General features: G+C 35.9%; 1 protein-coding gene across 1 annotated transcript in view; it reads left to right on the top strand.

Annotated features, from left to right (window-relative positions):
* CCDC150 (coiled-coil domain containing 150) overlaps nucleotides 1-15,175 on the top strand; it is a 96,601-nt gene that overhangs the window by 59,640 nt on the left and 21,786 nt on the right. The window contains exon 16 of the mRNA XM_047083678.1: nucleotides 10,018-10,125. Within this exon, the coding sequence (XP_046939634.1) occupies nucleotides 10,018-10,125 (108 nt within the window). The remainder of the gene's footprint in view (nucleotides 1-10,017; nucleotides 10,126-15,175) is intronic.

Genomic DNA, 15,175 nt, shown 5'->3' with positions numbered 1-15,175 from the left:
TTTTCCAGAGTGGCTGCACCAGCTTGCATTCCCACCAACAATGCAAAAGAGATCCTTTTTCTTCGCATCATCGCCAACATCTGTTGTTGCCTGAGTTGTTAATGTTAGCCATTGTGACAGGTGTGAGGTGGTATCTCAGTGTGGTTTTGATTTGTATTTCCCTGATGATGAGTGATGTTGAGCATTTTTTCACGTGTCAGTTGGCCATCTGGATGTCTTTGGAGAAGTGTGTATTCATGTCTTTTGCCCATTTCTTCACTGGATTATTTGGTTTTTAGGTGTTGAGTTTGATAAGTTCTCTGTAGATTTTGGATACTAATCCTTCATCTGATACGTCATTTGCAAATATATTCTGGATTATTTGGTTTTTAGGTGTTGAGTTTGATAAGTTGTCTGTAGATTTTGGATACTAATCCTTCATCTGATACGTCATTTGCAAATATCTTCTCCCATTCTGTTGGTTGCCTTATAGTTTTGCTGATTCTTTCCTTCCCTGTGCAGAAGCTTTTTATTTTGATGAGGTCCCAATAGTTCATTTTTGCTTTTGTTTCCCTGGCCTCCAGAGATCTGTTGAGTAAGAGGTTGCTGTGGCCGAGTTGAAAGAGGTTTTTCCTGCTTTCTCCTCTAGGATTTTGATAGCTTCCTATCTTATGTTTAGGTCTTTCATCCATTTTGAGTGTATTTTTATGTATGGTGTAAGAAAGTGGTTCAGGTTCATTTTTCAGCATGTCACTGTCCAGTTTTCCGAGCCCCATTTGCTGAAGAGACTGTCTTTATTCCATTGGATATTCTTTTCTGCGTGGTCAAAGATTAGTCAGCTATATGTTTGTGGGTCCATTTCTGGGTTCTCTATTCTGTTCCACTGAGTGTCTGTTTTTGTGCCAGTACCATACTGTCTTGATGATTATAGCTTTGTAATACAGCTTGAAGTTAGGATTGTGATGTCTCCACCTTTGGTTTTCTTTTTCAAGATTTCTTTGGCTATTTGGAGTCTTTTCTGGTTCCATACAAATTTTAGGGTTTTTTGTTTTCGTTTTTGTTTTTGTTTTAGCTCTGTGAAGAATACTGGTGTTATTTTGATAGGTATTGCACTGAATGTGTAGATTGCTTTGGGTAGTATTGACATTTTAACAATATTTGTTCTTCCTATCCAGGAGCATGGAATCTTTTTCCATTTTTTTGTGTCTTCAATTTTTTTATAAGCTTTCTATAGTATTCAGTGTATAGATTTTTCACCTCTTTGGTTAGATTTATTCCTAGGTATTTTATCGTTTTTGGTGCAATTGTAAATGGGATTGAACCTTGATTTCTCTTTCTGCTGCTTCATTGTTGGTGTATAGGAATGCAACCGATTTCTTTGCATTGATTTTATAGACTTTGACTTTGCTGAATTCATGGATCAGTTTTAGCAGTTTTGGGGTGGAATCTTTTGGGTTTTCCATATAGAGTATCATGCCATCTACGAAGAGTGAAAGTTTGACCTCCTCCTGGCTGATTTGGATGCCTTTTATTTCTTTGTGTTGTCTGATTGCTGAGACTAAACCTTCCAATACCATGTTGAATAATAGTGGCGAGAGTGGACACCCCTGTCTTGTTCCTGACCTTAGGGGGAAAGCTCTGTTTTTCCCCATTGAAGATGATATTAGCAGTGGGTCTTTCGTATATAGCTTTTATGATCTTGAGGTATGATCCTTCTATCCATACTTTCTTGAGGGTTTTTATCAAGAGAGGATGCTGTGTTTTGTCAAATGTTTTCTCTGCATCTATTGAGAGGATCATGTTCTTGCCCTTTCTTTTATTGATGTGATGTATCACATTAATTTGTGGATATTGAACCAGCCCTGCATCCCAGGTAAAATCCCGCTTGGTCGTGGTGAATAATTTTTCTAATGTATTGTTGGATCTGGTTTGCTGGTATCTTGTTGAGGATTTTTGCATCCATGTTCATCAGGGAAATTGGTCTATAGTTCTCCTTTTTAGTGAAGTCTCTGTCTGGTTTTGGAATCAAGGTAATGCTGGCTTGCTGGCTTCATAGAAAGAGTTGGAAGTTTTCCTTCCATTTCTGTTTTTTGGAACACCTTCAAGAGAATAGGTGTTATCTCTTCTTTAAATGTTTGGTAGAATTCCCCCAGAAAGCCATCTGGCCCTGGACTCTTGTTTTTGGGAGATTTTTGATTACTGATTCAATTTCCTTACTGGTTATGGGTCTGTTCAAATTTTCTATTTCTTCCTGTTTCAGTTTTGGTAGTTTATATGTTTTTAGGAATTTGTCCATTTCTTCCAGATTGCCCATTTTATTGGCATATAATTGCTCATAATGTTCTCTTATTATTGTTTGTATTTCTGTGGCGTTGGTTGTGGACTCTCCTCTTTCATTCTTGATTTTATTTACTTGGGTCCTTTCCTTTTTCTTTTTGATCAAACTGGCTAGGGGGTTATCTATTTTGTTAATTGTTTCAAAGAACCAGCTTCTGGTTTCATTGTTCTGTTCTACTATGTTTTTTGGTTTCCATAGCATTGGTTTCTGCTCTAATCTTTGTTATTTCCTGTCTTCTGCTGGTTTGAGGTTTTACTTGCTGTTCTTTTTCCAGCTCTTTAAGGTGTAAGGTTAGGTTGAGTATCTGTGACCGTTCTTCATTCTTTAGGAAGGCCTGGATTGCTATATACTTCCCTCTTATGACCGCCTTTGCTGCATCCCAGAGGTTTTGGGCTGTGGTGTTACCATTTTCATTGGCTTCTATGTACTTTTTAATTTCCTCTGTAACTTCTTGGTTAGCCCATTCATTCTTTAGTAGGATGATCTTTAGTCTCCAAGTATTTATCTTTCCACATTTTTTCTTGTGGTTGATTTTGAGTTTCATAGCATTGTGGTCTGAAAATATGCACGGTATGATCTCAGTCTTTTTGTACTTGTTGAGGGATGATTTGTGTCCCAATATGTGATCTGTTCTGGAGAACATTCCATGTGCACTGGAGAAGGATGCATATTCCGCTGCTTTAGGAAGAAATGTTCTAAATATATCTGTTAAGTCCATCCGGTTCAGTGTGTCATTCAAAGCCATTGTTTCCTTGTTGATTTTCTGATTAGATGATCTGTCCATTGCTGTAAGTGGGGTGTTGAAGTCCCCTACTGTTATGGTATTATTATCAATGAGTTTCTTTATGTTTGTGCTTAATTGATTTATATATATGGGTGCTTCCACATTTGGAGAATAAATGTTTACAATTGTTAGATCTTTTTGATGGATAGACCCCTTAATTATGATATAATGCCCTTCTTCATCTCTTGTTACAGTCTTTGTTTTAAAGCCTAGATTGTCTGATATAAGTATGGCTACCCTGGCTTTCTTTGGCTGACCATTAGCTTGATAGATGGTTCTCCATCTCCTTACTTTCAGTCTGAAGGTGTCTTTAGGTCTAACAGTTTTTTGTTCTTTTGTTTTGCCTTTCAGATTCCACATAGAAGTGAATGGTATTTGTTTTTCTCTGACTTACTTCACTTAGCATAATACCCTCTGGGTCTGTCCATGTCATTGCAAATGGCAAGATTTCATTCTTTTTTATGGGTGAGTGATATTCCTGTATGTGTGTACACATTTGTGCCTTCTTTATATATTTTGGACATTTAACCTCTTATCAGATATACCATTTGTAAATATTTTCTACCATTCAGTAGTTTACCTTTTCATTTTGCTGATAGTTTCCTTCATGCATAAACTTTTTACTTGATATATTCCCAATTGTTTATTTTTGCTTTTGCTTCCCTTGTCTGCAGGTACAGATCCAAAAAAATACTACTAAGACCAATATCTAAGAGTTTACTCCCTATTTGTTCTTTTGGGAGTTTTATGGTTTCAAGTCTTACATTGAGGTCTCTAAATCATTCTGACTTTATTTTAGTGTATGCTGTAAGAAAGTGGTCCGGTTTCATTCTGTCGCATGTAGCTGTTCAGTTTTCCCCAGTACCATTTAGTGAAAAGACTGTCTTTTCCCCATTGTGTATTCTTGCCTCCTCAGTTATAGATTAATTGACTATATAAGTGTGGCTCTCATTCCATTCCATTGATCTATGTGTCTGTTTTTGTGCCAGTACCATACTGTTTTTATTAATATAGCTGTGTGGTATTGTTTAAAACCTGGCCTTGTGGGGCGCCTGGGTGACTCAGTCAGTTAAGCGTCCGACTTCAGCTCAGGTTATGATCTCACAGTTTGTGAGTTCGAGCCCTGCATTGGGCTCTGTGCGACAGCTTAGAGCCTGGAGCCTGCTTCAAATTCTGTCTCCCTCTCTCTGTGCTCCTCCCCTGCTCGTGCTCTGTCTCTCTCTCCTTCAAAAGTAAATAAAAACATTAAAAAATAAATTAAAATAAGATAAAATAAAATAAGATAAAATAAAATAAAATAACATCTGGCCTTGTGATACCTCCAGCTTTGTTCTTGTTTCTCAAGATTGCTTTGGCTATTTGGGGTCTTTTGTGGTTTCATATGAACTTTAGGATTATTTATTAAGAGTTCTGTGAAAAATACTATCGGTATTTTGATAGGTATTGCATTTAATCTGTACATTGGGTAAAATGGACATTTAAAAAGAATTTTTAAGTTTGAGAGAGAGAGCATGCACTCACAATCCGGGGGCAGGTGGTACAAAGAGAAGGAGAGACAGAATCCCAAGCAGGCTTCACATCATCAGCACAGAGTTTTCTCTGTGTTTTTGGGGTTTTGGGGGTTTTCTATATATCGCATTATATAATATGCAAATAATGGCAGTTTACTTCTTCCTTACCAATTTGAATGCCTTTTTTTTTTTTTTTTTTTTTTTTTGTCTGATTGCTGTGGGGTATGACTTCTATTACTATGTTGAATAAAGGTGATGAGATTGGATGTCCTTGTCTTGTTCCTGATCTTGGAAAGCTTTTAGTTTTTCACCATTGAGTATGATGTTCACTGTTGGTTTTTCATATATGGCTTTTATTATGTTGACGTATGTTTCCTCCAACCCTACTTTGTTGAATTTTTATCACGAATGGATGTTGTATTTTGCTTAATGCTTTTTTCTGAATCTATTGAGATGATCGTATGGTTTTTATCCTTACTCAATGTATTGATGATATTTTTAATGTGTTGTTGGATTCAGTTTGCTAGTATTTTGTTGATGATTTTGGCATCTGTGTTCATCAGAGATAATGGCCTAGAGTTTTCTTTTTAGTAGAGTCTTTGTCTGGTGTTGGTATCAGGGTAATGCTGGCCTTGTGGAATGAATTTGGAAGTTTTTCTTCCTCTTCTGTATTTTGGGGATAATTTGGGAAGGAAGAAGAGCCGTAAAAAAAGAATGAAATCTTGCCATTTGCAGTGACATGGATGGACCTAGAGGGTATTAAGCTAAGTGAAATACGTCAGAGAAAAACAAATACCACAGGATTTTACTTCTATGTGGAATTAAAGGCAAAACAAAAGAACAAAAAACTGGAAACAGATTCATAAATACAGAAAACTGGTGGTTGACAGAGGGGAGAAGGGTGGAGGAATGGGTGAAATAGATGAAGGGGGGATTAAGAGATATAAACTTCCGGTTATGAAATAAATAAGTGACAGGGATGAAAAGTACAGCACAGGGAATAATGTTATAATAACTTTGTATTGTGACATATAGTAACTACATTTATAGTAAGCACTTTGTAATATATATAATTATTGATTCACTGTGTTGTACATCTAAAATTATATAGTATTGTATGTCAACTATGCTTCAATTAAAAATTTTTTTTAAATGTAGGGGCGCCTGTGTGGCTTAACCATTTAAGTATGTGACTTCAGCTCAGGTCATGATCTCACGGTTTGTGAGTTTGAGCCCCGCATCAGGCTCTGTGCTGACAGCTCAGAGCCTGAAGCCTACTTCAGGTCCTGTGTCACCCTCTATCCCTGCCCCTCCCCTGCTCACACACTGTCTGTCTGTCTGTCTGTCTGTCTCTCTCTCAGAAATGAATAAACATTTAAAAAAGGTTTTTTTTTTTAATGTAGTTAATGAAACCACAGTAGTATTAGCAGAACCTGTTACTTTAAATGTTTAGAAGTCATCTGTGAAGCCATCTGATCCTTGACTTTTATGTATTGGGAGGTTTTTTTTGTTTTTTTTTTTTTTTTTACAGATTCAGTTTTATTACTAGTAATCAGTCTGTTCAAATTTTCTATCTCTGATTCAGTTGAGGGAGATTGTATGTTTCTAGGAATTGATCTACTTTTTTCTAGGTTGTCCAATTTGCTGGCATTTAATTTTTCATAATGGTGTCTTATAATAATTTGTATTTCTGTGATATGGTAGTTATTTCTTCTTCATTTCTGATTTTATTTGAGTCTTCTTTTTCTTGATGAGTTTGGCTAAAGGTTTATCAGTTTTGTCTGTCTTTTCAAAGAACCAGCTCTTGGTTTCATTGATCTTTTCTATTCTTTCAGTCTCTATTTTGTTTATTTCTACTTTAATGTTCATTATTTCCTTCCTTCTGCTGGCTTTGGGCTTTGTTTTTCATTTTCTAGCTCCTTTAGGTGTAAGGTTAGGTTGTTAATATGAGATTTTTCTTTTTCCTTGAGGTAGGCCTGTATTGTTGTACACTTCCCTCTTAGAAGTGCTTGTGTTGCATCATGTGTCATTTGATTAGAACATTTGGTCCATTTACATTTAAAATAATTACGGATAGGTACTTATTGGCACTTTGTTCATTGTTTTCTGATTGTTTTTGTTTGAGGTTCATCTTATTTACCTATAAACTGAGGAGGGGAAAGCATACCTCTCATCTACTTTTCACTAGGAAAGCTAGTCAACATTACAAACTAGGTATATAGATTATTACAGGCACAGAAGAGCCTTCTCCTTTGTGAAACTAATGATCTCATAAAAACTATGACCAATGATTTTGACCTTCTTTCATCTTTCCCAAGAGAAATTAAATGTATTGTTAAGTATATAAGAAAAAAAAAAAAAACAAATGTTCATAGCCAACTTAAAGCTAAATTTTGGCTGGGAATAGGATACATTTTAAAATTAATTAATGAGCTGATATCTATTTAACCTTTTAGACCTCAGTTATATCCTTAGAAGGTATCCTCAGAATCTTAAAGAAAATATTACTTTCTACTCCTATTTCTACAACAAGGGCTTAAAATTTTTGATAGTCTTTGAAAGCTGAAACACTTGAAACTATTGACTCACTGGTGTTTTTATGTCATACCTTGGGTTGGCACATTCCAGACTGACTTCATCAACCCAAGGGAAAGTGCTCTTAAAGCATAATACCCTTGCAATAGTTTAAAGGAAGAGCTGCATACTAAGCATAATCAAAATAGTCTGCTGTGTTCTCTCTAAATTGGATAATTGATTAAAAATATTACCTATGAATCATTTGATGAAAGATTACATTGTAGAATTGACTTCATGATTGGTATAAACACTTGGTTTCAGGTGTTAATGTAGACTGTGTCAGAAACTGCTTTCCCTATTCAAACATGGTATGAATTACATTTTCAGTGCTATATTCTATTCCATTTTATAAATATACCAAAATAGATTTATCCTTTCTTCTGTTGATGGATATTTAGGTAGTTTCCAGTTTCTTACAAACAACACTAAAATGATGAACTGTTGTACAGGTCGCCTTGTATTCATGTAAAAAATTCTCTAGCTAGTATAATTCTCAGAAGAAGAATTACTAGGTTGTAGGATTTACAGATCTTGAATTTTACTGGAGTTTATTAAATTTCTCCTGAAAGTAGTTCTATCAGTCTTGAAAGCAGTCTTTAAAAAATTTTTTTTAATTATTATGTTTATTTACTTTGAAAGAGAGAGAGAGAGAGAGACAGAGTGTGAGTGGGGGAAGGGCAGAGACAGAGGGAGACACAGAATCCGAAGCAGGCTCCAGGCTCTGAGCTATCAACATAGAGCCCGATGTAGGGCTCGAACTCACAAACTGTGAGATCGTGACCTGAGCTGAAGTTGGACGCTTAACCAACTGTGACACCCAGGTGCCCCAAAAGCAATCTTTGAGTATAGAGTTACATGTGCTAAAATACATCAATTTTTTTTTAACGTTTATTCATTTTTGAGAGAGAGAAAGAGAGGCAGAGTACAAGTAGGGGAGGGGCGGAGAGAGAGGGAGACACAGAATCCAAAGCAGGCTCCAGGCTCTGAGCTGTCAGCACAGAACCTGATGTGGGGCCTGAACCCACAAACCATGAGATCATGACCTGAGCCAAAGTCAGCTACCTAACCAACTGAGCTTACCCAGGTGCCCCTAACATAGATCAATCTTATAAAATAATACTGTACACTGTTTAGGGATACATTTATGGTAAAATTGTTAAAAAGGATTAAAAATGATGAACAAAGGACCTTGACCTAAGTTACTGCAGTTCCTGAGACTGGCTGATAAGCTAATAATGGAAGTTGCTTGACTTTTAATGACACAGAAAAACCAGATCTCTGAGCGGCAGCACAATTTATTTGCTTCTGTGTTCTTTCCCATGTGAATGTCCTGAATTAGAAATCATGCCAAATAAGACACTCAATACAAAATTTAAAGTGCTTGTAGATGAGAAAATCCCATCTAAAAAGTTTCAGGGCATTTTACTGTGTGCCCAGAGGCTGAGTTAGGGCAAATTATCTGAGGAATATTGTAGAATAAGGATATTCTGTTTGCTTGAAGAAAAGCAAATCTCAAAGTCTTCAGAGTTATTCAGCCCATTTTCCATTAGATTCTATGGGTTAACAACAGCTTGCTTGTTTAAAATGAGAATAATTGTTGCATGAATACTTCCCTTTAGAGGCAGTCATTTTAATTCTGAACCTTAAGTGAAAGTCATGATTAACTTACTGATGGTTTTAGGGAGCCATAGCACACATTTTATAATGTACACTGTGGAAAAGAGCAACAGAAACAGGCAGAGATAAAAGAAGGATTCTGCTTGATAGAACAAGAGAGATTTCCTGAGACAAAATGTATTTTTATGCAGTCCTTCAAAAAAAAAAATACTAATATTAGCAATCAAAATTTAACAGTTCCTGAAAGTGTGCAGTAACTCCAGCCAAGAAGTGTTTTCCCTCCACAGGTAGGAAACAAGACACAGAGAAAGGAAAAAGTCGATTTAAGTAAAAAATTTTGGATGACATTTTGTCTGATTCGGGGATTCATTATTGATTTGTATGAAAGGGTTGGATATAAAGGGAAGAAAATGTGGGAAAACACAATTTGGAGATTAGTGAGTAAATATTAATGATTTTATTCCCCCAAATGATCATTTTCTTTAAAGAGAAAGCTGTAATTATCTTTCTCAGTTAAAGTATAATTCATCATATAAGAATTTCATTTACTCAGATTTTATAATTCTGTCAGTAAAACACAAGAGTCTGTGTCATCTACTTGCACGTTGACAATTCTAATTATCCATAGCCAAAATGGTTTTTGAATGTTAGGTATCACAATTTTTTTTTAAGTTGAAATTATTACCCCCAAAGTCTCACTGTTATATTCATAAGTCATGTTAATTTGGAGTTTCTAAAAAAATTCTTGAATGTTTATTTTTGAGCTAGAGAGAGAGAGACTGAATGTGAACAGGAGAGGGGCAGAGAGAGAGGGAGACACAGAATCCGAAGCAGGCTCCAGGCTCTGAGCTGTCAGCACAGAGCCCAAGGCAGGGCTCAAACTCACAAGCTGGGAGATCATGACCTGAACGGGAAGTTGGATGCTTAACCAACTGAGCTACCCAGGTGCTGCTGGAGTTTTCATAAGCAATAGAAACCAAATGAGTTATCTCAGTATGTATAAATGGCTATAGCCTACTTTTAGCTATTGAAATAAGCTCTGAGAGTTGAAATAGCAATCTTTACATGATTAGAAAAACTTAGGATTGCTTCTACAAGTTTTAAGGATTCTCTGTGATTTTTCCAAACTCATGACATCTTTTTCCTTTTAAAATATGTAAATATATATATATAATTACTCTTTATTTTATTATTCTTCTGTTTTATCCTAGATAAAAGTTAAACAGTTAGAAGAACAACTACATTCTTTTACTGAAACCAGTTCACAGAATGACCATCTACGCAAGTTGAACAAGGCTCTAGAGGGCAGCTATATGCAGGTGTGATTAATAGCTATAAAAAAAAATTGCTGTTATATTGTTTTAATTAGGTTTTAAGAAATTGATGCCTTTCTCTCCACCTTACCATACAGTCCCAGAAAGATGAATATTCTTTCACTTGACTCAATTCAACAAACATTTTTTAAACACCCGCAATGTACAGGGTTTTGCTAAACTGTAGAGAAATAAACATACCTGAAGCAGGATTGGGATACTCAACTTATGTTCTAATTGGAGGCTTAGGAATATACTCATAAACTTTATTATAGATTTAGAAGTTAAGTCTTTCAGAAGCAAAATAGAGTGAGCGTTCATAGGGAGCATCATTATAATGAAAGCATTGAGAAACACTTTCATAGAGGAAATGGTTTTTTAATTATAGGCAAACGTAGAACTCAGTGGCAACAAGATAGAACTGCAGGAGACAGCTCACTTGAAAGAGGTGTTAGTGGTATAAATGCTTACTTGTCATCAGGGTGACTGCTGAGGCTACAATCCTTTTGTAAGTCACATAACATTTTAACAAATGAATAGAGAAAGTTAGACAAACAAGATACAAAACATTTAGTGAAGAAAATAATCCAAGAATGTGTAACCAAAAGAAAGTGATTCATTTCAGTGATTTACAAATTTACCATGTGTGCATTTTTTTTTTTTTTACTCAAATATGTTTGACTTCTATTAGCTATAATATTTCTGTTTCTATACCCTTGGTAACCAAGGAGCTAGAATGTGTCTTCAAATAGAATACTGTTAGGGTTCTAACCATCTGACTACTAGAAAAGAGGGCCTCATTAGATATACTCTCCTACAGGGAATTTGATTTAAGGAAGGCTTGTTTCTTCACCAGGACAACTTTACAGTGTGATTTCTTCGTTCTGAAAGCAAAGGAACACATTTTCAAGTATATTTTCTATCACAGCTTCATTAGAACTTTGTGTTGTTCCTCTTCATAAAAGGAGCGCTCATTGAAAAATAACTCTAGGTTTAGTTGTTTTACTGTTTTTGATTGGTGATGCCTCCAAGAAAAAGGAAATCTCCGGAGAGGCCTGCATCTTCGAAATTCTTTGAAGGCTATAGGCCCCATGTAAACAATATAAAGGAAAGAACTTCATCAGTTGGTTTACCCAGTGTTATTCCAAACTCTGCACGCCGTGTGACCTTTGCATCTAACCTCACTTCTTTGAGAGCTTCTCAGGAGATTGGAGACTCTAGAATCTCTCTAAAGACTCTTTTGAATGCTATTAAAACCATGGAGGGAAGACTGGAAGGTAAAATAGACATTCTTGCTTCAAGACCATTAATAAATGAATCACCAAATTTTTTTAAACAGGATTCGGTAAGTGGAGACCACAAACTAAATCATAAGGAAATTTCAGATTTATACAACAATGAAGAAAAGTAGTAACAATTCAGAAAGATAATATATGGAGGTATGAGTAACAAGAAAGTTAGGTTCTTCACAGATAAGAAAAATTGACAATGTGGATTGAAACCATTATTTTGGTTATCACATGGTTAATTTTTAGACATAGAAAGATTTTGATTAACAGCCATTTTTTTTAATATGATTTTGAATTTTTACAAATTCAAAACATCCACCTAATCTTTTTTTTTTTAATCTCTTTTTTTTTTAAACGTTTATTTATTTTTGAGACAGAGAGACAGAGCATGAATGGGGGAGGGTCAGAGAGAGGGAGACACAGAATCTGAAACAGGCTCCAGGCTCTGAGCTGTCAGCACAGAGCCCGACACGGGGCTCAAACTCACGGACTGCGAGATCATGACCTGAGCCGAAGTCGGCCGCTTAACCGACTGAGCCACCCAGGCGCCCCTCCACCTAATCTTAATATTCATGGTAAAATGTTTCAAGCCTGATTTTAAAATAGAAATACATTAATCAAAGCCCTAAGAACTTGAACATTGGAGAAAAATTTTTTTGAGTATTATCTTAGTTTTAGGTTGTTTTTAGATGTGAACCTTACAGTATAGTCTGAATGCCTTAACCAAGTTATTGGTGAAAATTATCATAATAAAATTGAAAACAACAACTGCTTAATAAGAAAAGCATGAACCAACATTTATTGAGAGCCTATCATGTCTCAGGCTTTTCTTTATTTATGAGAGAGCATGTGAGCGGGGAAGAAGAGCAGAGGGAGAGAGAGGGAGAATCTTAAGTAGGCTCAGGGCAGAGCCCAATGTGGGGCTTGAACCCATGACCCTTGGCCACAATGAAGAGTCAGAGGCTCAACTGACTGAGCCACCCAGGTGCCCCTGGAAATTATTTTTGAAAGAAAACCTTTGAGAGCATACATCTTTGCTTGATGTTTAAAAATAGAAAGTTCTGTATCTTGTCTTCTAGAGTTGGTAGCTATTTAGATATTTTCTCTAAACATTTTTGCTAGTGACATTTTCATATGTATCTTAAAAACCCTGGTAAAAGTATATATCCTTCCTTGTGTCCGTTTCTAGAACAAAATTCTGTAGGTTTTCAGAGCCTATGAATTGGCATCCTTTGTAATATTCTTAGATCCTTAAAGAAAAAAGTATTTCAAATGTTACAGGTAAAAAGTTTTAAGGAAGTGTAATGTTGAGGAAGATGTGGGGAAAACATATTCTTTGTTGTTGCTGTTGGAAGTGTAAAATGGTACAACTTCCTGTGGAAGACAGTTTAATATCTATCATTTCACCCCACAGTCGTACTTCTAGGACTTTCTCCTTCAGATATACTAGCTTATACATATGACATGTTTACAAGATTACTTATTGAAGTATTGCTTGTTAATAGCAAAAGACTGGAAGTAAGCAAAATTTCATCAATAAGACACTACCTAAGTATATCATGGTGTATTCATGGTTTGGAATACTGCTCGAACATATGTATATAGTATATACATACATATGTATGTATGTATTATTAGGTTAAAAGAACCAAGGCTCAGAAGAGTATACATAATATTTTATTATTTGTAGTAGAAGGGGTAGGAGAATAAAAAATATATCCATATGTGAGTACATATAGATATTTTCAATTATAATGCATAGAATATCTCTATCATGGATAATAATGATATAATAATAATAATAATTGGCAACATTATTTTTGAGGAGGGAAACCAGGTGACTGGGAAATTTTCCACTTTACCCTTTTGTATCTTAAAAGTAATGTGAATGTGGGACACCTGGTGGCTTAGTCAGTTGGGCAGCCTGCTTGGGCTCATGTCATGAGCTCATGGTTTGTAAGTTCGAGCACCACATTGGGGTGTGTCAGTTGTGCTGACAGCTCAGAGCCTGGAGCCTGGTTTGGATTTCGTGTCACCCTCTCTCTCTGCCCCTCCCCCACTTGCGCTCTGTCTCTCAAACATAAAAATAAACATTAAAAATAAAGAATAATGTGAATGTGCTACCAATTCAAAATCATTTAATGAACATTTCATTTTCAACAAAAGTGAAGGTAGAGAAAGGATGATCTTTTCAACAAATGGCACTGGAGCAGTTGGATATCCATATGCAAAACCAAAAAACCTTTGATCCATACCTCACACTATATATAAAAATTAAAATGCATCAGAGTCCTAAATGTAAAATCTTAAACTGTAAAACTTGTAGAAGAAAATGTAGGAGGAAATCTTTGTTATCTTGGATTACTCAGAGATATCTTAGATTTGACATCAAAAGCATGATCCCTAAAGGGGGGAAAAACGGATGCACTGACACCTTATGCTCTTTAAAGTGTTAAGAGAATGAAGACACAAGCTATAGACTGGGAGAAAATATTTGCAAATCACATATCTGATAAAGGCATTGTCTCCAAGAATGTATTAAACTCTTAAAACTCATTAAGAAGAAAACAACTCCATGGAGCACGTGAGGGGCTCAGTTGGTTAAGCGTCTGACTTTGTCTCAGGTCATGGCCTCATGATTTGTGAGTTCAAGCCCCAAGTTGAGCTCTGAGCTGATAGCTGGGAGCCTGGAGCCTGCTTTGGATTCTCTGTCTCTCTCGCCGCCCCTCCCCTGCTTACGCGTGTGCTCTCTCAAAAATAAATAAACATTAAAAAAAAATAAAGGTTACAAAAAAGAAAACTCAAAAAAAAAAAAAGAAAGATATTTGGATGATAAATAAGTAGTTGAAAAGATGTTAAACATCAGTCATTAGGGAAATGCAAATTAAAACTGCAGTGAGATACACATCTATTAGAATGTATAAAACTGAAAAACTGTTCATACCAAGTATTCGTGAGGATGTAGAACAACTGGAACTCTCATAACACTGCTGAAGGGAATGTCAGATGGTATAACCGCTCTGAAAAATGCTTTGATAGTTTCTTTAAAAATAAAACACTACGTATAACCCAGCCATTCCACTTCTAAGCAAAGATAAATGAAAGCATATGTCTACCCAAGACTTGTACACAGCTCTTCACAGCAGCTTATATCTTAAAGCCGGAAGCAACTCAAGTGTTCAGAAGGTGAATGGATAAGTAAACTGTGGTATGTTCTACAACACTCTTCAGCAACAGAAAGGATTGAACTACTGCTACATCAAAATTAATCTCAAAATAATTATGCTGAGTGAAAGAAGCCATACAAAAAAAAGAGTACATACAATATAATTCCATTTATATAAAATTCTAGGAAAAAAAACTATTGTGACAGAAAACAGATTAGTTGTGTGGAGGTGTGGGAACAAGGAGAGACAGAAAGGAGAGATTACAAAAAGGCATGAGGGAACTTTTTTTTTTTTTTTAATGTTTATTTATTTTTGAGAGAGAGAGTATGAGGGAGAAGCAGAGCGAGAGACACAGAATCTGAAGCAGGCTCCAGGCTCTGAGCTGTCAGCACAGAGTCCACTGCAGGCTCTAACCCACCAAACTTGAGATCAGGACCTGAGCTGAAGTCAGATTCTCAACGGACTGAGCCACTCAGGCGCCCCCATGAGGGAACTTTTGAGATGATGGAAATGGCTTATCTTGATTATGGCTTCAAGAGCTTATACACGTCAGAACTATACTTTAAATATACACAGCTTCTTGCAGGTCATTTTTACCTC

Source organism: Lynx rufus, unplaced genomic scaffold, assembly GCF_022079265.1.
Source record: "Lynx rufus isolate CCGP_SWC_20201006 ecotype Redwood Valley unplaced genomic scaffold, mLynRuf1.p SCAF_2, whole genome shotgun sequence".
NCBI lineage: Eukaryota > Metazoa > Chordata > Mammalia > Carnivora > Felidae > Lynx > Lynx rufus.
This window is presented reverse-complemented; position numbering and strand designations above follow the sequence as displayed.